This window comes from Drosophila yakuba, chromosome X (assembly GCF_016746365.2).
Source record: "Drosophila yakuba strain Tai18E2 chromosome X, Prin_Dyak_Tai18E2_2.1, whole genome shotgun sequence".
Taxonomy (NCBI): Eukaryota; Metazoa; Arthropoda; class Insecta; order Diptera; family Drosophilidae; genus Drosophila; species Drosophila yakuba.
Genome location: NC_052526.2, coordinates 1,447,471 through 1,471,541, shown reverse-complemented (window position 1 = coordinate 1,471,541; position 24,071 = coordinate 1,447,471). Strand labels below are relative to the sequence as shown.

General features: G+C 50.5%; 2 protein-coding genes across 10 annotated transcripts in view; one reads left to right on the top strand and one right to left on the bottom strand.

The window, feature by feature from the left end:
• LOC6523932 (mucin-2) overlaps window positions 1-24,071 on the top strand; it is a 134,397-nt gene that overhangs the window by 28,518 nt on the left and 81,808 nt on the right. Inside the window, exon 1 of one of the 4 annotated variants that reach the window (XM_039371182.2) lies at window positions 11,158-11,748. The exons of the other annotated variants lie outside the window; for them this stretch is intronic. The gene's annotated coding sequence lies outside the window, so the exon portion shown is untranslated. Of the gene's footprint in view, window positions 1-11,157; window positions 11,749-24,071 lie in introns of those variants that run through there. 4 annotated transcript variants of the gene reach the window in all.
• LOC6523936 (broad-complex core protein) overlaps window positions 1-24,071 on the bottom strand; it is an 81,988-nt gene that overhangs the window by 26,604 nt on the left and 31,313 nt on the right. For all 6 annotated transcript variants that reach the window (XM_039371817.2, XM_039371791.2, XM_039371772.1 and 3 more), the window contains exons 3-6: window positions 4,761-5,410; window positions 935-1,123; window positions 398-851; window positions 30-297 (exon numbers count right to left, since the gene is read on the bottom strand). In XM_039371817.2, the coding sequence (XP_039227751.1) occupies window positions 30-297; window positions 398-851; window positions 935-1,123; window positions 4,761-4,946 (1,097 nt within the window). In that variant the 5' untranslated portion in view covers window positions 4,947-5,410. The remainder of the gene's footprint in view (window positions 1-29; window positions 298-397; window positions 852-934; window positions 1,124-4,760; window positions 5,411-24,071) is intronic.

Below are 24,071 nucleotides of genomic sequence, written 5' to 3'. Positions count from 1 at the left end.
CTATGCTCTCTGGTTGGGGGGTGACCTACCTCAGGGATCCCTTGCCGCCGTCGCCACTACTGGAGCGATTGGCATCGTGCTCGCCGGTGGAGTCGTTGCTGTGCTCGTCGTTGGCGTTGGCATTGTTGTTGGAGCAGACCAGCTCCATGGGCTCCGACTTGACGTCATCGGCACCCGCTCGAGCCAGCGGCGAGGGTGTGAGGCTGCCCAGCTTATCGCTGATGGAGATTCCGTTGCCGTTGCTCGTTCCGTTGCCGTTGTTGTTGCCTGAGTTTCCGTTGCCTGTGGGTCCGTTGCCTGTGGGGAAAGTGGCGAAAATGGCGAAAAAGCGATTAGTGGCCATGGCTCACCAATGGCGATCCGAAACCCAGTTGGGTCAACCCACTGGGACACTCACGCTTCTCCTCCTTCAGCGGCGGCGTATTGTTGTTGTTGTGGTGCTTGATCGTACTGAAGTCGGCCGGAGTCTGCTGGGGCGAGGCGCTGCGCGCGTGGAGCGGCGGCAAGTCGGGGCTGTTGTTGTTGCTGCCACTACCAACGACGCCGGACAGCGGCAGACCGTTGTCGGAGCCGCGCAGCCGCTTGAGGGCGTGAGAGGACTCCTCGGCGGCGGCGGCGGCACTGCTGCGGTGCATCATGGCCATGCGCTTCAGCAGCTGGTTGTTGATGTGCGAGGGCAGCGACGGCACCGCCGTCGGCGGCGGCGAGCCCGCTCCCTGGCGGCTGAAGAGGGTCGAGGAGCCGCCATCGTCGTGCAGCGAACCGTGGTGCGGATGTGGTAGCGAGTGGGTGTGCGTGTTGAGCGGCGTGCGGCCGCCTGAATTGGCCAGGTTCTGTATCTGGGCCAGATGCTGTGGGTGGAAGATTGGGCGAAAGGGTTTGCAGTAGAGAGGGGCTCGTCCTGCGGCGACTGGTATTGCCAGTGTATACTCACGCTGTGTGTGTCCTCTGCCTGCTGCTGCGTGAGTCCTGAGACGCGCAGCACCTCGGCGGTCTTGAGGAAGGACTGCAGGGACTTCTGGTGCACGTTGACCTCGCCGTGGTAGATGAACTCCACCAGGGCGTGCAGGTCCATGAAGTTGACATCCTGCAGCAGTATGACCGGGTGTTTGCAGGGTGTGCTCTGTAATTGGAGTGGTTTTAGTCAGATGTGTATGCATGTTACATATGTAAGTCGGCTGGCGGTGGGTGAGTCAGCCAGTGCCCAGTGCCCCTCTGTTCCAGTTGGTGGCCCCAACTCCGGATCCCTCGATAAGCCTGTTTGCCCCGGCAATTATCAGGGTTCTCTGGCCCAGACAACCTTCAATTGTCGCTGAAATGTCAACAGGCCAGCGCGCGATTTGAAGTTTGCATTCGCTCGTTTCGCCGCCAGCCAGCTGCAGTTTATTTCTTCTGGCATGTGTGGTTTCCTATCCCAATCCCAATCCCCATGCCCTTCCCAATCCCATTCCCATCCCATTCGATTCCAACCGATTGGATTCCTCACTTCCCGCTCCATCCTACTGTGAGCACATTCAGGGCCAGTGCATTCCAGTTTGCGCTGCGTGTGTGTACACACTGTACTGCGAATTTCACTTATCAAGTGGAACTCCAACAAAGGGAGCTGCTCCTCTGCCGTTTCAGTTTCTGTTTCATTTTCAGTTTCTGTTTTTTGCTGCTGCTGCTGCTGCTGCCTGGCTAGAAATTGGGTCAAGTCTCGCCTCGTCTTTTGTTGCTCTGCCCTGAAAGACCCTGCACTTCGTGTGTGTTTGTCTTATTTACTGGCTTTTGCAATTTATGTGCCTTCGCACACACGCACTGGATATTTGCGATTGAGTTAGCGCTAAAAGATTGCCAGTGAGAGTGTGATTGTGCATATATGCACTTACATACATTCATATATGCACATATAAACATATGTATGAGCGATTGCGGAATTGAGGTCAATTTGACGAACGAAAGACAAATGCGTCAGGAGACGCAGATCGAAAGAAATCTACTGCAGCTGGTGAGCTGGTCAGCTGGTGAGCTGGTGAGCTGGTTAGCTGGTGAGCTGCTGGTGGGCACAGCACATCATGCAAATGCTAATGGGGGGCGGGGGGCGTGGCCCAGTACCAGGTCATTACACAAAAGCCAGAAATGCTTTTAGCAATTGCCCCCAGCTCAGGAGCAGCCATTAAGTCACCTCTAGCCCCTGGCATCTCCGGCTCTGAAAACGAATCCGTATCTGAATCTCAATCTGTAGCTGTATCTGTAACTGTATCTGTAGCTGTAGCTGTAGCTGTATCTGTAACTGTATCTGTAACTGAGTCCCCCGAGCCCCTCAATTTGTCGCTGGCTTTCGTTGTTTGGCAGTTTTTACACCTAATTAAAATAATGCGCTGCAGTTAATTAAATATTTATGCATAGGCGCAAAGTCGCGCACAATTGCGACGCCAAGTGCTGGACGAGATGGTTGGGTTGGGTTTGCTTGGTGTTGGTTTGGGTTGGGTTCGGTTGGGTTGGGTATTTCTGGGCGGGAGCCAAGTGTCCAGTTGTCTGGCTGACTGTCCGGCTGTCCAGTCGAGTCCAGTTCTCCTCGCCAGTTGCGACTACTGTCCACCGTTGTCTCTGTCCTTTGTTCACCACCTACTGCCCACTTGTATGTATTTCAAATTGAATTTACAAAGTTTTGTGCCAGGCAGGGCCCATTGTTGTTGCAGGTGCCTGCCTGCCTGCCTGCCTTTGCCGTTTTTTGTGCTGCTTGCCAGCCAGCCAGCAAAGTTTTGTATACTAATTTCTTGGGTACATAATTCCACAGCAACTAGCAGCGACTGCAGCAACAAATGCGAATGCACAAAAAGAGCTCGAGAAAAATTCAGTCGGCTCGTTCGCTTTTGTTGGCGTTGCTGTTTTTTGTGTTTTTGTCCCGCTGCATTTAGTTGGCCTTTTTAACAAATTAAATGCCGACTTTTTCTGCTCGCGCAATTTCTTGTTGGGGCGGTCGGAGTTGGGGGAAGAAACTTTCCAGTTTGCCAGGGACTTCTTGACATGTTCTTGTTTCGCGTTCGGTTCGCGTCGCGAACCCAGTTGCCATAGCCATTGCGTAATCAGCGCTGGATTGGAACCCCTACCAACCCCCCTACCCCCACTCCACACAAAAAACTCTCTCCTAATTGCAGTTCTTCCCAAAAACCAAACAGAACAGACAGAACTACACTCTTTTTGTTTGTCGGCCTCGCGCATAATTTGGAACAAAAACGGAAAATAATAACGGAAAGCCCAGCAAGTTTTCTATCATGTTAACAAATCATGTCGAAAGAGACAAGAGTTGCACAAACAGAAACAGAAACGGAAACACAAACGGGGGGTGGGCACTTTGTAATTTATATAATTTCTGCTGCAGGACCTCCTCCTGCTCCTCCTGCTCCTCCAGCTCCTCCTGCTGCCCTCCAGCGCTCCTGGGCTCCTCAGGTCCTCCGCTCCTGGGCTCCAATGACAGCTCGAACAATGCAAATGGCAAACGTCGAGGCTATCCCGTTCTATCCCTTTCCGTCCCGTCCCTCTCTAACTAGTCTAACTAGCCAGGCCGTCCCTGTCGCTCAAAACCGCAATTGCGTGCAAATATTTTCAATGCAGAATGCAGGCAGCGCCAAAGTTTTGGCGGGCGAACGTAAATGTTGGGGCAACAACAGCGAATCACATAATTTTAATGTCATAATAAAAATAATGAACCAAACTGCGGCCTTTTGGGGCGGGCTGCATTAGTTTGCCAGTTTTACTTTGACTTCGAGACGGGCCAACTTCAAGGATTAGCCTAGCCGGCTTGTGAAATGGCCTGTGCGGTCTCATTTGAGCCTGCTCTAGTTCCGCCTTTTGTGAGTTGCAAGTTGCAAGTAACTAGTTGCGAGTTGCCGCAGATCCGCGTGCGTTGCATGATCAGGCAACACAAATCAATCATACGTATCGTTGTCCCAGCGCAAAGTCCCCGCCATCGACTCATTTTCACTGCAACTCTCTGCCGTCTTGCGTCGCCGGAATTCATAACGTGTTTCGACTGTACGGCCTTCCCCTTTACCCTCCCCGCGGCCCGTCGACAATTGCCGTGTTTTTGTGTCTATCGCGGCTGTCGGTGCCTTTCTTGTCATTTTTCTTACTGCGGCCAACTAAATAAATTAAAACGCTAGCAAAACGCTAGCAAAACGCCTCCTTCCAACTAAACGTGCTCCTGGCCACGCCACTTTGCCCAAAAACACACAACTACCTTTTGGCTAAGCAAACTTTGCCGGTGCATTGGGCCCACAATGACGGCTAGGACTTGGTCTTCCTGCTGAGCTGGCCCAAACCGATCAGATTCGGATCCAACTAGCAAACGAATACCCAGCAAGGCATGAAAGCAGGATGCTGCAGCGACTGTGGCGGCTGTTGCACATGTGTGTGGCACCGCCTGAAATAAATACAAAGATCTCGAGGAAGAAAAAAAAGAAGGGAGAAATTTGCCATGGGTGCTAAGTAGGTCACGCATACAGACTCGCGCGCAGATTGCTGCATCCGCTGCAACTGTGAGTGTGTAAATGAGTGCGTGAGTGCATGGGTGAGTGTGTGAATGCAATTGCAAAAGCAAACATTTCACCACAGAGTCCCCATTAAATATTGTGTGTTTTCTTTTCCCATTTATCTGCCCCTTCAATGCTTTAGCTTGGCTTTCATGTGGAGAGAGGTAATCTACCGAGATTGGCAACCAAAGGGCTGCAGAGGCTATAGTTTCGAGGGGCGCGAAAGTTAGGGGGAGGATCACTCACCTTGAGCAGCTCGCGGAAGTAGGGACTGCAGGCGGAGAGGACAACGCGGTGGGCCTTGATGCTGCGTCCCTCGCAGGCGAGGGTCACATCCACGAAGGCCTCGTCGTCCCGTAGATTCTCGAACGCCGAGGTTATGCTGCTCTGGTAGTTGTTCCAGCGGAGGCAGAAGTGCTGTGTGTCGTCCATCTCAATGGGTTGTGTCTGGTTGTGGTTCGGGCTGTGGATCGGGATCTGATTGTTGCTCCTCGGCTGTGGGCACTCCTGCTGCTCTGGGTCAGCGGGTGTGGGCGTGGCTGCGGGCGTTGCTATCGGTGTTGGTGTTGGTGTTGATATTGTTGTGGGTGTGCTTAGGTTTGCTGTTGTGGTTGTTGCTGTTGCGTTGCTTGTGGGCTGCCGAGCGTTGTGGTCGTTGTTGTGGTTGTTATTGTTGTTGTGATCGTCGTCAACCGACACAACGCTGGCCTTCTTCGAGGTCACCTTCTTTCGTATTTTGACGGCTTTCTGGCGGCCTGGCCCACCGAAACAAAGGATGCTATTCTATGCGATGCGATGCAATCCTTTGCGCTGCGCTGCTCCTTCTGGCTGCTGATTACTGGACCGATTGCCGGACTGTGAGGCTGCAGATGGACTTTTCACTAATGATTACTTAACTGCAAGCAAATGAAGGAAAGCAGAAGAGCAAACAATTAGAATTTGAGTTGAAATTACAAGTGGATCAGCCCCCCAAAATGAACAATACCCCCACCATTAGGGTTCAGTGAAATTTCTGCTTCTTTTCACTGACGGATTTGTGCCGCGCTAGCTGAAAGTTGTGCATTTGTTTCTGCTTTGCAATGGTTTTTTGCTCGCTTTTGCGTTTTTTGCCTGTTCTGCTACTGTTTCGCTTGCAACTATGCGAAATGTTTAAAAATTGTTAACAAATGCAGTTTAAAATGTCAACCACGGCGACGACGCAGCAGCAAAAACCATTTCTATGTCACACGGCGAATCAAAATTAAATAAACTATCAAGACGACAATTAGCACTCGCGGTGGCAGAAGCAGCAAAGCAGTAAAGCAGCAAACCAGCAAAAGCAGAAGAAGCAGCAGAAGCAAAAAACTTATAACGAGTGCACAACCGCCGAAAAAAATGGAGGAAAAAAAAACACGGGCCATAAAAAACGGAGTAAAAAAGCCAACGCATCGCAAATGGGAGGAGTGCAAAAAGCGAACTATAACAAATGCGAATATACCAAGAACACTTGTACGCTGCGGAGCGGAGCGGTGCGGTGGGAACAGCAGAGGGGAACGGGGGGATGGGGACGGGCACGGGGACAGGGGCAGGGGTCGCTCTGTTCCCATCTGGACATCTTGCAGAAAAGAAATCCCAAAAAAATAAATAATTTGAATACAGAAAACTTTCGGGGCAGTTTACCTCTCCCTCACCCTCTCTCTCTCTCGCGCTCGTTGCCTCTCCCTGTCTCTCTCCTGTAGCCGTCCCGCTCGCGCCGGGTGGTTTGCGAAATGTGAATTGAGAATTGCGAATTGCGAATCGCGATAAGCGAGGCAGCGACCGCGGCAGGGGCAGCAGAGCTTTCGCTCGACATTGAAAGTGAAAACTATTAGATAAGTCTGCCGGGTGCGCAGTGCACTTTTTTATACGCCAGCCAGCAGCGCTGATATGTACGTATGAGTGATGTGTCCGCACTAAAATAGCAACCCTCGCCACGATATCGTCATCTTATTACTGTCCATTAGGCGGTAGCCAGACTTGTTCCATTCGAATTCCCATGCGGATTCCCATTCCCACTGATACTCCAATTGCACGAAGGCTCACCTTTCTCCAGCTGGCGATCTGATTGGAATCCGACGCCCGGCTCTGATTAAACCCGCTTCTTATTGGAGCTTGTGGGGCATTTGCACCGCTTTTTGTTTCGCTGTTGCTCTCCTTTCGTATCGTAAACTTTGAATTTCTGGATCTGCGAATTTCGGGCGAACTATTATGCTGGCGTATACGCAATTTTTCGTATACGCAATATTTGTTTTTATTTTTTTTTTTGCACTTGAACAAAATAGGAAAAAATAGCGGCACTCGCACACACGGCACACACACACACACGGGCACGCGGCGAGGATGAACCGTTAGCCAAAAGCTTGAAGGCTGGTATGCTGGAAAGCTGGAAAGCTGAAGTGCTGGACTTGTGGAGAGGTGGATGTTCTGGAGAAGAACCGAACCGCAGAACTCAGAACCGAACTAATTCGAAATGCGTGCGATTTGGGGGAGCGACCGACCGAACGAACCGAACCGATGACTAAACTAAACTAATTTAAATGGGCGATATCATGGCCAGAGCCAAGCTCGGAGATCCCGAGCGGGAGGGAGGGGGCTGCGAGCCAGGATCATCCGCGGCCGGATGTGCGGATATCTGCGGATGTCTCGGCTATCCAATGGGTTGATAGGATATCGCGGATATGGCGGATGTGTCCGTGTCCGTTCTCCGATTTCCGTTCTCCGTGTGTTTTGTATTTGTTGCGTTTGATGATTGCAAGCGTAGAAACTCAACTGAATTCGCGCTAAAGAAGAAGAGAGTGCCGTGCCAGTCTCAGTCGCTGCCTCAGTCGCCGCCGCTGCCGACGTCGACCGAAACAAAAAGCGCATTAGGCAGCCGAAAAAAGTCAGCACACACCAACACACACAGGCGAAACTATTCCCCAAAATTTTGGCAATCCGCCGTTGTATGCGTGCCACCCGTCTGCATGCGGGAGCGAGAGGGATGGCGCTACAGAGAGAGCGATCGCGCGCACGCTCCGTTGTCCACAGGATTGGACAAGGACAGCAATAGCGCCAGGCTTGCCCGCAGGACGGTGCGAAAAAGAGCGAGGCTGAGCGACAGAGAAGGAGATCCGAACTCGAGGCGTATTAGAATGGAGAATTCCCAGACGCAGCGCGCACAAACACACACGCGCACATACGCACACACACACACATACGGGCAAGCATAGCGAAAAAGCATTTTTTGCACAAAAAGTCCAGCGCCGAATTTTTTTATATTCTCGATCTCTGTTCTGCTGCGCTCGCTCCGTCTCAGTCGCTCGCCCGCCTTTATACTAAAGTCGGATTTTTGTGCATAGAACAAAACAAACGCGTCGCAGTCGCTGCGCTGCTGCCGGCTGACTAATAACTAACTAGAAATGGTGAAGAAAGAGTGGAAGAGGGTCTCCCCTCGCCCCCTAGCCACCCCACCCACTCACCTACTCACACACACACGCACACACACACGCACACACACACTGAAGCAACCCCCTTAAGGTGGGAAAAAGAGGGGGGAAACCCCCGCAATAGATCATCTGTTCAGAAGATCTTTCAGCTACTAAAAAGAAGAAATAAGAAATAGCCCATGCATATAATGTTTTCTCCCGTTTATGTTTTTTATTTATGGCAGAGATCGTTCGCTGTGTGAGTGAGCCGTAGTGCTTACGAACTTTCAAGGCTAAATACTACATTTTCAAATTTTGTTTGCCGCATTTCGCTAGCCAGCTCTCGCGCTCTCGCTCTTTCACTCTCACACACTCGCAGTCGCCTTCAAAATAGTTCTAGAAAAAGTCAAATTCGTTGCAGTCGTTTTTTCGGCTCGCCCCAAAAGTGAGTGTGTGTGTGTTTGAATAAAGCAATTATTTGGCTGACTGCGCTGCGCTGTAGCTTATAAAAAGCCAAAAGAGCAGCGGCGAACGCGATTAGATAGAGCAGCCAGTATAGTAGTTTGTTCAGTTGGAAACTAAATTGTATAATGCGCGTGGCGAAAATAGAAGTCTCCATGTGTGTGTGTGTGTGTGTGCGTGTGTAGGGTGTAGGTGTAGGTGTAGGTGGCTTGATCGGATCAGATTGGAGTGCCATATCTGCTGCACCACCCTCGCAAACTTGTTTGCCGCCCCTCGGGGTCCTCCCCTCCCCCACCTGGTTCTTTTGCCTTGCCTTGCCTTGCCTTGCTTTCTCTTTCTATTTTGTTTGTCCGAAACTTTGCTTTGTTTCTCCTCTGCCACCGCCTTTGTGCTCCATTCGCTGTCTCCAGGTCTCCAAGTCTGCGGTGTCTGCTGTGTGCGGTTCTATTTTCAAGGTTGGCCGCGTTAGTTATGCACATGCCCACGCATGCATACATACATTAGACACACACGCACACAGCATTTCCCTTTCCCCAATTCCCCATTTTCCCACTTTCCCCCTCCAGTGCGAGTGGCAGGACGCGTGTCAAGTTGGTCTACGACAGCTTACAAAGCATTCAACAAGGTCAGTCCACATCCACTTTCCCACCTCGGCCACGTTACGTTCTCCCTTCCACTTGTTGCCGGCTAGACGCCGTGGCGCCCACATCACATTTCCACATGTCGAATCGCACACACTGCAAATGCCCCCTCGCAACTTTCCCCCACCACCCTTCCAAGCGCCGAGTCCCGGCCAAATGTAAAATCTAACGGCCAACACTCACACACACACACAACCGCACACACACTCACCGAGAGTGGTGAAAGCGAAAGTTCTGTGCAAAAACTAGCACTAGCGGAGAGAGAAAGAGAGTGGGCGGTGGCAAGGAGAGCATTACAACCAGCGCAAAATGCAAAATGCAAAATGCAGAGTGCAACTGTGTGCGCGTGTGGGTGTCTATGTGTTTGTGTGCGGCTAGACAAATGCTAGACGCCAAAGGCGAGAGGGACCCACCGCCACCCGCCCATCTAACCCACCAACCACCTACCACCACACAACGGGGCATTTTCATTTGCATTTCCATTTGGACTACCGCACACAGACACACATACATACATATGTACATGGGTACCTATTCCAGTGGCCCTGTGGGGCATCTGATTAACGGGTGTTAATTCGCCTATTACGCTAATTGTAAGCAATTGTAAGGGGGGGGAGCTGGGGCAAATGGAACGAGTAGCACCCAGTGGAGGTGCTATAGCGAAATAGCACGCGCAGAGGGAAGGCGGGAAGAGATAGGCATTCAAAACAAAACCAAAGCCCAATTCTTCAACTCGTAAACTGAGTCCAAGTTCAAGGTCTCGCGTCCAATTCAATCGCCTCTGCTGGCGTCGCTGCCTAGCTAGTTGCGCCTAATGGGCAGAGTGAGACCGACAGAGAGCGGGCGATAGCCAGAGCGAGAGAGCGTTAGAAAGCTCGCCAATTCTGCGATGGTGTTGGAGCGTAAGCGTAAGCGTCAGCGCGAGCACGAGCGTGTGGACAAACACTCTCAAACAGTCCTCTCTCTGCCTCTTCCCTGCCGCCCGCTTATCCTTCCAAAAGGAGGAGGATCGCACCAGACAGCGAAGAAGAAGAGCCTGCAGCCCGCACCCCTCTTTCCTGTCTGGAACTATTTCGTTGCTACAAAAAAAAGAGCCTCACCACTTTTGTCTCGCAGCAGGCTCTTCTTCTTACCCCCGCCTTCGGCTTTGCTGCCTGCTTTTCCTTTGTTTTGTTTTGTTTTGGCTCTGCTAGCCACCATCCCCATGCCCATCCCCACCTCATCCCCCTGCGCTGTGCTGCGAACATTCCCGCTGACAAAGTTGATTTCTATTGTTAGTGCGCTGCGACTGCGCCGTCAGCTTCGTCGCTCTTCGTCGTTCTTCGCTCTCTTTTGCTTAGTTGTTTTGCATTTTTGCTAATTTGACCTTCACCTTAACCTAGTCATCGTGTGTCGGACATTCGGTCGTTTACCCCGCGCGAATTCGCAAATTTGCCAGCCAAAGTCGAAAAGCTTCAAATTAATACGAAATAGCGAGAGAATGGGAGAGCACCAACGTGAGTGGGCTGAGTGTACTGGGTATTTGTGAAGAAAGGGGGAGGGGAGGAAGGCTCTGCAATAGTGCTAGACAGTGAGCTATGCAGCCTCCGCACACCTCCTCTCTCTCATCCATCACGCATACAAGCTGACTTTCAGTTTCGGACCTCGACTGTACTGGAAGTGAGCCGCAAAGCACTCGTCTCTCTCACTCAACTATTTCTATTCTCCGCTAGTTTCTATTTGAGCGCTTTTGGCGGCGCTCTCTCTCTAGTAGACAAACGTGACAAATACTATGGTCGATAGTTTCGACTCGACGATACCCGGTGGTCCGAAATAACTAGTTGTCCTCTTATTGGCATTTTTTAAATTAGTAGTAGATGTGATCAGCTTGATTGTTTGGTGAAAAAAACGATCATGACTGCGCCCAGAATCGATGCGTAAATGTAATGGCGTTACATGGTGCTTGCTACAGAAGAATGGGTTCAGCATGCCCCTCTACCGTTTAGGGTATGAACTAGTCATGTAAGTTTCGGAGCACTGCTCTTGAGTCAAATCAAATGGAAAGACCGCGAGTGGAATTGCGAATAGTTTCGCGCTAGATCGGCGCGTACATTTTCCAACGCCGCTTAGTTTCGCGTAGTTCGCAGATCGGATTGGTTCCCATCCCTCCACGGATTTGGAGTTGTTCCTATTTTTTGTTGGGTGCTATTTACTTGTTGTTTTTGGTGTCTCTTTCAAGCAAAAGAGGAAGTAAGTAAAGTGATCGTGGTGTTGTGCGCGCTGATTTTTGCCCCTGTCATTCGGGTCTTTGAACTTGGCGAGCGTTCCACCCGCCGCCTCTCTTCCCCCGCTCCTCATCCGCGCAGTGCGTGCCGTTTCGTTTTGGGCTTAGTGCAACTCCAAAGTGTGACGCCGATTGCGGCCATTATCGCGAGCTTTTCGCTTCGCCCGGTAACCGATAAGTGTTGCGTTGTTGCCCTCGCCGCCGCCTGCAGTAAACGCTCCCCACCCCCCAACTCTCCTCCCGCCCCAGCGCCGTCGAAGGGGGCCATGCAATCAGTTATTGGCCCGCCGTCGCTCTAATGAACGTTGAACTGCAAATTGCAAAGTCGTACGAAAATAACAAACTCGAAATGCGAATCGGCTCTCTCTAGCGGAACATCCGCGTCGCTCGCAGCGAGTGCGTTCACCTCTGGATGTGGATGTGGGGCCGCCTATCGGGAGATCACTGTAAGTATTCCGAAGGAGGAAAGGAAGAGAGGGAGGCTAAGTAAACTGCGCCATTTCTGCTGCGTTCCGAAATACTCGTATATACGTGCATATACAATTTGCATTCTGACCGCCTATCAATCTATCCCGCTCTCACTTCCCAAAAAAAGAAACATGGGAACGAATGCGAATGTTGAGTTGGCGAAATTACTGCAACGTAACTGCTTTTGTTATACCGTTTTATCGAATAGGAATAGGTTCTAAGTTGCCAGCGCAGCAAATAAAATTCGCGAAAACTGAAATGTGAAGTTCAATGTAAAAGGAAGCAGCCGAGTGGGAAAAAGTGAAGTGAGTGGAAGAACAGAAGCCTATCAAAGGCGAAAAAGAATAAAAAGAATAGCGAATGCAAAGCGAAAGTCAGCTGCACTCCCCTTTCTTCTGCTGCCCCTCTTCCCATCACAATTTAATTCGCATTACATGGGGATTTTGCATGTTTGCTTCTTGCTTTTGCTTTTTTGCTTTTAGCTCAACTGCCTTCATTTCCAGTCCCATTCCAATTCCAATTCCCGTTCCCATTTGGATCGCACATATTGATATGGAGATGCGTTTACATAGGCGTTCGTGTGTACGTACGTATGTGCAGATGTGTATATGCGTGGCCAGCTCATTAATTTTATAGACCATTTTGCGCAATGTGGCACACATACACTCGTGATCAATTGACACACATACATACACAAACGCACGCTGCAATGTATTAGCATTTCTCATCAAAAAGCTGCTCTCTGCCGACGTCTCTGTCGCTGTCGACATCGCCGCCGAGGTTAAGAAACTTTTGGGGTTTAATAACATTGCACAAGGTTATTAGATAAAAAATGTGCTCGCCACAACCGCGAGAGAGAGAGCTAGGGCTCCCCCCTCCCGCTCTCCCCCGATCGACTGTTCTCCCGCTCTCTTCCCCTTCCTGTTGCCATATCGCCATTCGCACTCCCCTTCCAGTACTCTACTCTCTGCTCGGCTGGAATCGTATCCGATCGGATCGCCTCGTGTGTGCGAATTTCCAACGGGAAGAAGAAGAATCGTGGGGGCTGAAAAGGGGTGCCACAGGGGGCATTATTTTTAGGCCCTGCGTACATACATCACATGCACACACTCGCACATCATACACATACATATGTGTGTTTCCCAAGTTTTGTGTATTTTTCGGGACTGGCGAATTTCTTGGCCGTTGATCTTTGCCGTTTTTTCTGCTTCTTCCTTCTGTGGATACTGAATGTCAATGCATTGTTGCTTGCGAGTGTGTGTGTGCATGTGTGTGCGTGTATTTGTGTTTGTGGGGGTACAATGCGCATCTGGCTTACCAAGTGTACACATTTATTTTTTGTGCCCATTATTCGCATCGCTGTTTTACTCAACTCTTCTTATTTTTTTCCACTATGCGAACAGTCTTCAGTCTGCTGTCTGCAAAGGGGTGATCAAAGACCAGGGGGGAGGGGTGGCCATGGGGTTAGGTCGCTCACCATCACAGTCAGGGCCATTGTCACTGTTTATCACATTTACCGTTAAGCAGCCAGTCTCGGGTTACCCGTTGCATGCATAGCCCAAAAAAAGAAAAGTCCCATCTACAACGGTTTAGGGTTTATATAAGACGACCCTCGATGTCTCGCCTGTGTCTCCCAAGTCCCCGTCCTCCGTCCAACTTCAAATGAAAGCTGAGAGCCTCTTCACTCGAAAAAGTACACAGTAGAACAGAAGAACAAGAAGCACAAGTGAAAAACACAAAACTGTCAACGAAAGTGCAGGAAATAAACGAAAAAATTAACGAGCGATCCGATCGTTTGGCAGTGCATCGAAGGAGAAGCCCAAGGGGCAGAGCCAGCCAACCCATTCCCACACCCATACCCATACCCATACCCATGACCATCCCCTACCCCTACCACTGGCACTACCCATTCCCTTGGACGTCCTAGTACCCCACAACTATGAACATGACACTCATGACCAACTGACTGACTGAGCCAGCCGAGCAGGAAGAAGCAGCAGGGAGAGCGACGGCAGAAGAAAGGGGAGTTGCATTGCACTGCAGACTGCAGAAGAAAACAAAGTGAAGAATTGCGCACTCCGAACGAGAGTTGCCCTGGGTTTAGGAAATGTATTGTTCAAAATTGATTAAATGCGGTATTTTCAGAACTAAAAATCCTAATCATAGATAAATATTATACAAAGTTGAGAGTATTTTCAAGTAATTTCAAAATTTTTGGCGTACTTGTCTTCGCCATCTTTAGTTTGCTGTCTCCTGGGTCTGGGCAGAAATAGAAACATCGCGAATGAAGCAGAGGCAGGTCGCAGAAGAAAGGAGAATTGAGTGCGGAGAATCAAAAACGGCGCACGGAGAGCGGAGAAGGAAGAAGGCGAGGGTGACAGAGAGACAGGCAAAAAGGGAAGACTGGAGAAGAGTTATCTCCTAGCCTTTGTGCCTGTGCCATTTGTTTGTCTATCCGGCTTTTGGCCTTGGAGTAACCGTTTCCGAGAACTTGGGAACTCGCCTATATGTATGTCCATGTGTCTATATGTCTATAGCGATAACTATGCACTTTGTATGTCCCTGTCCTCGTCTGTTGCCTCTTCGCATTCGCATTCGCGTTTGTGTCTGTTGTTTTCTGTGTTTATTTTGCAACTCCTCGACTCACCGCTCGCAATTTGCGGCGGCCTTGAATGACACGATCATTGCGCTGATCGTGTTCATCATGATCATCATCGTGATCCCCATTTGTTGTTACTGCGACGGATGCATTTGTGGCTGATGCTTCTGCTGCTGCTGCACCCAAACAAGTGCTCTGTGCTAGAACATGAGTCATGTGTGTGTGAGTGGAGGAGAGCTGGGAACTGAAACTCTGGGGAGCTGCTGCTCGTCTGCGTGCTTTGTCCACTTGTGGCGATGCGACTCTCAATTGGCCGCATTTTCCAGTTGATTCCAGTTGATTGGTCTCCAAGGCTAACGGAAGTGCTACTGGTTGCTAGTCTGCTGTGCAGTTTCTCTAACTGCCCGCCTCTGATTACCACTAGCTCCAAGTGGGCCGACCAGGCCGTTACCACGTTTAGGATGTCCTTTTACTGTTGCTCCACTCATGAGCTTCCTGGAACACAAGCTGGCAACTGGAGTGGGCACTTGTGCCCTTGCCGCACTGCATTTGCAGCATTTACAATCTGTGGCAGCAACAATTGCAGTGCGGGCAACAACAAGTTATGCGCCGACAACCTTGAATGTCGGCCAGCACGCACACGCAGACACCCTTATACACAGACACAGACACAAGCACAGGCACTGGCACTGGCACAGACACAGTACGCAGACAGCGTCTAGTCGGGGCCACCTCTTTGGCGAGTCTCCTCCATCGCCATCACCTCCGTCTCCACCGCCTCTGTTTTCCTAGCATCCAGCTATCCAGCTATCCGACAGCCACCACATTCGCATCCCGAGCTCCACAGCACGTCCCACGTGTGTGCCCCACAGCCCCAACCCCTCCTGGCTTTCGTAGTCTGGCTGCGTCTCTAGTTTCTGTCGTTTTATGCTTTTTTCGCTCTTCCTTTTTGCTAGGCACGCTTCGTTGGCTGCCTGCAATTTTCATTCAGTTTTTCTCTCGCCGCGCGACTTTCCCACCCCGCCCCCACCGCTTCTTTTTCTCCTCTTCCTCGCGTTGCAGGAATGCAGAAAAATGTGTTAGTGGAGTAGTTGCCATTACGTCACCTTGCTGTGACTGCGCCTGTGGCTGTGTTTGTGCCTGTGTCCGTGTCCGTGTGAGTGCGCTAGTGTGCGAGTGTATGGGTGCCGGTCTTTGTGGCTTGCAGATGGGGAATGGCTGATGATGGTTGTGGATGGGGATAGAGATGGGGCCGGCGGAGTGTTGTTGTCGTTTGAGTGACTCGTCTGGGTCTCGGTCTGGGTCTGGGTCTGGGTCTGGGTCTGGGTCGCCCTAACAACTAGGAGAACAAAAAGAGGAAGCTGGCGTTACCACCTTCCCTACAGATCGGTGGGTGGAGCAGAAGCAGGAGCAGTGGGGACCCTGTCACCGAATCGCTTGACTGCGTGCCTGTCTGGCCATTTGAGTCTCGTTGTTGGCCCAGTTCCAGAAGCAACCCATTGAAAGCAAAAGTTTCAGCGACACCTCCTCTCTTCACGTGACTTACCTGCCATAGAGCTAATCCTGAGACTGATTCCTGAGACCGATTGCGATCGAAATAGAATTAGCCGAAGCCTGAGTGGGTTTTTTTTTGCTAAAAGGATACTATGTATATGTAACGAGTAACATTAACAGAAAAAAAAACATGTAAACGCAACGAAAGCAAGATTGGTGTGGAAGCGAGCTTCTTGCGGATGTGCAGATATGCGGATGCCGATATTATGTGAACTTGCGAATTCAGCGCGACTTGCACTTTGCGCGAGCGATTTACGGTTCTCAGTTTGCAGTTTGCAATTCGCAATTGGCGATGAGCTGCCACACGACGTTTGCTCAGTGCGACGCTGAACAGCAAACTGCAGTTCCGCCGTTTCAGGCTGACTTTCGATCGTTCCCGAACCCTGCCCAACCGGCCTTCGTGTTCGGCCGAGTGCAGATCCTCAGCTGCAGTCGCCTTGGCCGTGAGCTTCACGAAGCCTCAGTCTGACTGACTGACTGCAGCCGAAAAAGCGAATAAGCGAGGAATGGCGGGGCGGCGGAGAGGTGGAGTGGTAGTGCGGTAGAGTGGTAGAGAAGTGGAACAATGCAGCGCAGAGTCTAGGGGTGGAGAAGCTGAAAAGGGGCAGAAAGAGGCGACTGAAGCTACTGTGCTGCCCTGCTTCCTGCAGTGCATCTGTATCCGTAATTGTATATGTATGTGTGTCCGTGTCTGTATCTGTATCTGTGCATTTGTATCTGTATCTGTATCTGTACACACTGCGCGTCTTTGTATGCCTTTGTATGCAGATGCACCGAAATTTTTTTGACGGTCGAAAGGGAGGGGTCTAGGCCCGGTCCGTCCGCTTTTGTGACTCTGCATCAAAGTGGTAATGAGGGGAGCCCGAAGGCGGAGAGGGGGAGCGCAGGCAGCTGCATCGGATGACTCAAATGTCCTTTTTATGGATCGGGCCACGAATCCGAATCAAATTTCAGTGTGTATCTGTACATACATCCGTGTGGGGACATGGATGTGTGTGCGTATGTCGATATAGATCTGGATGTTTTCAGATCAAGGAGCTTCCAGCACGTTCGGGATTTGCCGTGCCCTACAAAGCGGATGGGTGATGGGTTCGGATAGGATGGGAAACCCTTACCTGTTTGGTTTGCTTGTAACTACGCTCAGTGGGTGCATCCATGCTCATGGCGGCGCTTCATTGGGTTGACTACTTGGGGATGCACACTGATTATTCACTTGAACTTTGGGGCTTTGGGATGGCTTTCTTTCGCTTTCGCGTTCGCTTTTTCCGCTCCTGATTCTTGAATTCTTGGATTCTTTTTTTTGAAAAACGCGCGCGAATCGCGCACTAGATTCCCTTTCCGGGATGGTTATCGTCCTTTGGTCTTTGCTTGGGTGCACTTGACAAAAAACACAAAAAAATAGAACAGAAGGAACTGTCCAGTCCTTGTGTGTGTTGGTGTTGGGTTGCTTAGTGGTGCGGGGGTAGGTGTGGGGTGGGCACTAATGCTATTCAATTCGAGCTCAAACTTAGAAATGGAAATTGAAATTGTGCGTTTGGGCTGAACTAACTTTAGTAACTGAACCGATCGAATTAAAAAGCTCAACTGAGTTCCGAAAAAATGCAGTTAAATGTGTTGGGCTTGTGCCGCTGCCCTCTGCCAGTGTGCGTGTGTATTGGTGTGTGCGCCTGCCCAATTGAATCAGAGAATTCGCTGTGCACGAGTGTTTGTGATGTGTGTTTTTGTGTGTGTGTGTGTGTGTGTGTATACTTATGCCGCCTGTATGTTTCATTCGCTTTTTTCGCTTCTTGCTTTTTACTTTTTATTTTTTGCCTTTTTTGCTCGCTTTTTTGTTATATACTTCTCTTGTGCGATTGTGTGTTTCCTTCGCTTTTTTGGAGTGCAGCGACGTCGACAGCGGCGGCAGCAGTGCGATCTGCGATCTGCGATCCATTCGATCCGATCGCTGCAGTTTACAGCGCTGCTTGCTGCTTGCTGCTTGCAGCGCAGTCGCCAAAAAACGAGCAAATTTTCTGCGCATGCGACGGCAGCGAAACCGAGCGAGCGAAAATTGCGTTTTTTCGGGGGTTCCATGTGTGTGGTTGTGGTTTTTTTTTTTTATTTTGCTGCTGTCCGTATATTCTGTTGTGTTTTCTGGTATTGCCCATTTAGAAGTTTTGTTTATTCATTGTCAGGCCGACAAAATTGGGGGAAATTAAATGCAAAGTCGTCGGCGAGCGAACGAATCAACGAGCGCCGCCCACACACCGATGCAATTGCAAACGCGAATGTTTGGGCAGATCCGCCGATCCGCAGATCGGCAGAGGCAATTTGTAAATAGAGGGATCCGGAGCGGGAGCGAGAGCGGAACGGGTAGGGGAACATGCAACTTTCGCCCTATGTAACTCCAAAGATACACAAAGCGGTACACACGCACACAAAAGTCGGCGACGATCGGAGCGTTTATCAGCAGAATGTCGTCGTGCGTCTTCGGCTCGGAATTGCCCGATTTCACGCCCCGCCAGCCAACCCCCCCGCCCGCAAGGGGTTCCAATTGAAAGTGTAGCCCACATTTCGAGCCCCATCCCAAACGCAAACCCAAATCCAAAGTCGGCCTGTTTTTAGGGCCTTCCCCTTCCCTTCGCTTCCCTCCCTTGAAATTCCATTTTCTGCTGATGTTGGCGAAGAGTTGTTTAATATTTTGGTTACCATTACCAGTACCATTACCATTACCGCATTTTATTACATGGCTCCCCTGTTTGCCATAACCCAGATTCCCATTCCCCTGCTCCCCCGCCCCTCCTCCTGGCACGCACAAAGACCGAAGACTGAAGACTAAAGACAGAAGACTGCAGAGCAAAGATTTGCTGGCCCTGAGGAGAAACTGAGCGACTGAGTCTGAGAAACTTGTTGCCACTTGCATCTTGTTTGCCCATTTTTTGTCCGAATTTCATTGTTTTTGCAGCGTATTTATTTTAGTGCTGCATCCTCTTGTTGTTGTCGCTGATATTTTTATGAGCTGTTTTTGGTTTTTTATTTTTTAGATTCATGCGTGGCGATTTTGGTTTTTTAATTCTGCTTGTCTCGCACTCACGTTAGCATTTTTCAAGAATTGTCTTTTGTGTTGTTTTGTTAAGGTTTCCCTGTCTGCAGTGACCTCTTGCCGATTCATAAACGAATAAATGTATCTACACGTACCATATGCCATATACACAACTTTACCTACGTATCTATAATGTCTTTATTGCTGCGTCTCGTTCGGTTTATGGTTGTTTCAAGATCACCGCAAATGTCACCGAGTCACAGATTAGCCAGAAACAGGCGAGTCGCGCGGGCAGGGACCACTGTAGTCGCTCTAAGCTCCGCTCCTTTGTTGGGTCTCGGGTTGGGTGCTTTGCAATTACAACCGGCATTAACCTCTAGGCGGCGCAAACGGAGACGGAGGCAGCCAACAACCTCGACAACAACCTCACGGCGTAGACGCCGACGTCGAAGGCAGAAGCCAGAAGGCAGAAAACAGCGACTGCGAAGGCGAAATGATCGCATTGAACTTGTCGCCGTTTGTTCTAATTGGAACTGCATTGGGTTAGTCACCCGCAGTCACTCGATCCCGCTCCGGCTCCCGCTCACGCACTAGCCATCACCCTCCGGCGGCGCCTATGTCTCCATGCCTGCCTATCAAGCGTATACGTAATACGCGAGGAGGTCAACGACGGAGCCGCCAGTCATATAGATGGGGCAAGAGAGAGAGAATTAGAGACCGCCCCCGTCAGCCGTGAAGCACCAGTGTTTACACGTGAAGCGCTTTGATCAAGTTCAATGCCCGCGATCCAGTCGATCCAGTGCCATTTCGGAATACAAAACACAAAATACGGAATGCGAATGCGAATACGAATACAAAACGACTGGGGATTGTGCGATCAAAGCGCGAGAGAAGTGCAGCAATCTAGATAATGGATTTGGGAAAGATCCCGTCTCTGGCACATGAAGTCGTAAACAAAGTTAGCATACTGAAATTTGTTCCTCTTGGTGCAAATGTTATACTTCGAGTTATCCTGGCAGTACCAATCAGGAGGTAGTTGGTAAAAGAATGCTTCCCTCTACTTTTTCGATATTATATAACGAACTAGCAACTTGAGAGTATAAATATTTGGTTATATAAAATATATATATTATATAAATGCAATACACACCAAGGAGACACGGGAGACATTTAGAATATTAGTTAAATCAGGAAATGCGTTGAGCAAAGCACACCGATGGTGGAATTGATCAATAGTTACGCAAGTACCTATGATAATGTATCTCAGATACATTCAGATAAAGCAACCATGTATTGGCACAATAGACATCGAAACCCCCAAAAAGAGCACACTTACATGTCTGATTCTCCGGCTGCGTCTGGTGCGTGGGATCGCCTAGAGCTGCTCCGGATTCCGGTTGGCGATCCGACTCTGGCTGGAATTCTGGAACTCCGTGCGACACACACTCTCACTTTTACTGGGACAGTTTGTCAGGGTTTTTGTTGCGGTTGCTCGCTACTTGGTTGGTTTCAGATTGCATTTGATAGTATTTTGATTTGTCCCCGGATTGGCTGGTTTATCACTTGGTTTTGGGTGTTCCTATTTCCTTGACTGGCCTTCACTTCGATTAGATTCTAGATTTGATTTATTGCACAACTTGTCATCTCTGCGGTTCACCAAACAAAAAGAAAACAATCAACAATCGGCGCGGTGGAAGCGGTGGAAACGGTGGAAATGCCTAAAATCCCGAGATGCTGTCCTTGCCGCATTAACAATCACTTGCAAAAAAACAAACTACACGGCTGAACAATTCACTCAGTCAGTTATCTTTGAGCTGTGCTGGGTTTTGTGTGTCTTGGCCTCTGATTAGAGTCGAGCTGGGACGTCAGTTGGGTTTCAGTTTCAATTTCCGTTTCCGCTGGTGGCTGATTTGGGTTTTGGTTCGCGTCGCAACACGCGCACGTAACGAGCAACAAACAGCAACTAACGTTATTTTTAAAACCCAACTCGATTCAAGTCCAAGTCGCAATCGCAACGGCCCAGGGCCGTTGGCAGCGACGCCGGCTGCGGCAGAGCGGCAGCAGGACCGGCAGCGACAGCGGCAGTGGCGGCAGGACCTGGCAAGGAGCAACCGAAGCGCCGCCGAAGCCAGCCGAAGGACTCCCGAAGTCGTCGCAGGACGAAGGCAGCGACGCCCGCCGACGGAGCTTTGTTTTGGTGCCCAAACTGATGCTGCTGGAGCTGCGCGACCGTGGAATAGAAAGTTTATCACACAATTGAAGTCATTACAAGCGCGCTCACACACACACGCACTCACACACAAGCGATTGGCAGGGCAAGGATTAGGGATTACTGATTACTGATGACGGATGCCAAATAGGTAGCCCCGAATGCTGTGCTACGTTTCGCTGACCATCCGCCGCCTGCACTCGCTCGCTCCGCACTGCCAACTGGCTGCTCCATTGGACGCGGTCCACTGGCCAATTGCCCCCTGTCCCCCTTTTCCCTGTCAGCCATCTGGCGTCCCCCCTCGCCGTTTACCCAGTTGCCGCTGCCGCAGCGCTGCCATAAAAATCACCCGCCAAACAACGTACTAAACACTCATTACTCATTTCGCTGACTTGCCGCCCACCCCGTCCCGCCACAACAACAACTATTCGCTCACACACACTCGCACACACACGCACACGGGCAGGACGAAGTTTGCTCTTTTTTTCTGCGTGTGGCGTTAAAAAAAAGGATGCGACTGCGACGCCGACGGAGGCTGTGGCAGCGGCAGCGACGCCAGGCAAAAAGGAAAATCAGAAACAAAACAAAAATGCGAAAAACGAACGAAAATGCTAAAACCAAAGCGGCAGCGCAGCAGAGCAGCTGAAACAAAAAAAAAAAAGAAATGGAAAAAGGCAGCAGCGAAAAAGAAAACGGGAAGAGGAGGATAAGAAGCAGCAGCAGCAGCAGGAAAAAAGAGTCAGCGTGTGTGTGTGTGTGTGCGGCGGTGGAAAAAATCCATCCGCAACCAACCCCACTGCATGCTGCGTCCACCCCCCGCCAGCCCACCAGCCCGCCAACCCGCCAACCCGCCTACCGCCCACCACCCCGCGCACACAAACACAACACAGCACAGCACGGCACGGCACGGCACCGCACACACACAAACAACCCCCGTGCGATGCCGGCAGCAGTGGGAAATTTAAAAAACGCGTTTACACGACGACACGAGAGCGGAGCGCGCGCAAAAAAACGCCAACGAAACAGGACGAGGCGAAAAGCGAAAAATAAAAAATACAAAAATTTGTAAAGCACGAAAATAAAAAGGACTCTCACACACACACACACTCGTTCATAATGGAGAACTACGAGCTACTACGCCCACCGCCCACCGACGTCGAAAGGGGAAATCGACGCACGAAAATAACCAAGCGAATAAAAAAGGATGGCCTGCGTGTGTGTGTTTGTGTGTGTGTGAGCTGAAGAGCGTGACTGTGCGTGTGTGAGGAGAGCCGGTTTTTAAATTTTAATTCGTTGTCTTTTTGCTCTGTCCCGCTTGGGCTTTTGCGGCGCTCCCCATCTCGCTCGCGCTAGCCCCAAAAAAGTATGCAACGCTTGCCCTCGAAACATGGTATATGAGGTATGGTGGGAGAGAGGGGGAGAGTGTGGGGGGAGGGGGGGATGCCGAGAGGTAGAGAGAGGCAAGTATCCTGTGGGATCCCCGATCTCGCGGATCCGTTTACCTGGCTGCTTTCGAGCCGGCGGAATGTCGTGACACGGAACATAAAGAACCAACTAAACTAAAGAGACGGAGAGAGCGAACGAAGGCAAAGGACGAAGGACTCGCGACTAGGCAGCCACGACGTCTTAACGGTTACTAACTGCCCAAGACGCTGGCGATTTCGGCTGAAACCGAATGGCTGGCTCGCAGCATCCTCCTTCTTCATTCAGTCTGGGCTTTGGCGTGATTCAGAGAAAAATAGAGAACGCAGCCGGTGAAAGTCGACGCGACGGCGACGCCATCGCCTTTGCTGCCGCAGGAGGTCAAAGTTGAGCAGGAGCACTTGAAGACTGGCCACCCGCCATCCTGTTGCTCGCAATGACCGCCCAGCCATTCACCCCCCCTCCATGGCCTCCTCGCCAGGGGTCGTGGAAGGTGAGGAGACGAGGTAAACAGTGCCAACTACGCACATACAAATGAGCCTAATAAAATCAAATGCTGATAGTGTGTAGTTGGACGCATTACCCCAAATCCGCCCCTCTGTGCTCTATATGTATGTGAGCTACTACTACTCCCACTACTACTACCACTACTACTACTACTACTAATGCTACTAACTCACCCACACAACGGCATTGCACAGACTCGAACACAAACACAAGGACAAACACACGCACACACAGCGGGCAGTCGAAGAAGAGGCAGCAGCAAAGCAAATCTACTACACGCAATCTTCATTTTCAACGCCATCAAAGCCATTCCAATCATCATTATCGTCGCCATAATCATCAAGTAAAGTACCCACCAGTAGCGCCTCGACGCAGGACACCCGTCCCCGCCAGGACAACCCCGCTCCCGGCACGGCGCCCACAGAAGTATGCTATGCTGGACGGGATTCTCTTTTCGCCAGTGTTCTTAGACGACGGCGATGGGATGCCAACAAGTGCGCCCGAAGTATTATTTTTCCTCGCTCTCCATATTTTGGCTCCTTTTTCGGCCGAAGAGAGAGCCACTGTGCGTGCGTGTATATGTGTGTGTGTTGTAAGAAAGGAAGAATGGGAGAAGCTGGATAATGATGTGAATGTTGACGTCTTCGTTGTAGTTTCGCGTAGTTCCCTCTGAATGGGAGAAAGTAGGGTTGGGTCCCGAACCGGGTTAGAGAAAGGCAAAGGGAAAGCATCGCATCCAGGCAACCGGCAACTGCGACAAATTACTTAAGCTGCATGTGGCGCGCGCCAGACTGCCTCTGCACTCAAAATAAAACTCACAGGCTAGGGGCAAGCTAACAAAACTAGGGAATACATGTGAAGCTTAGGTAACGCAAGGACACAGTTGCGATGTAAGCCAAAAGACGGTGTGATTGGCTCTTATACAACTATGATTTTAACTTTCGAAGCTCTTTCGGGACTTTGGTACTAATCCTTGCCTTCCTGAAGG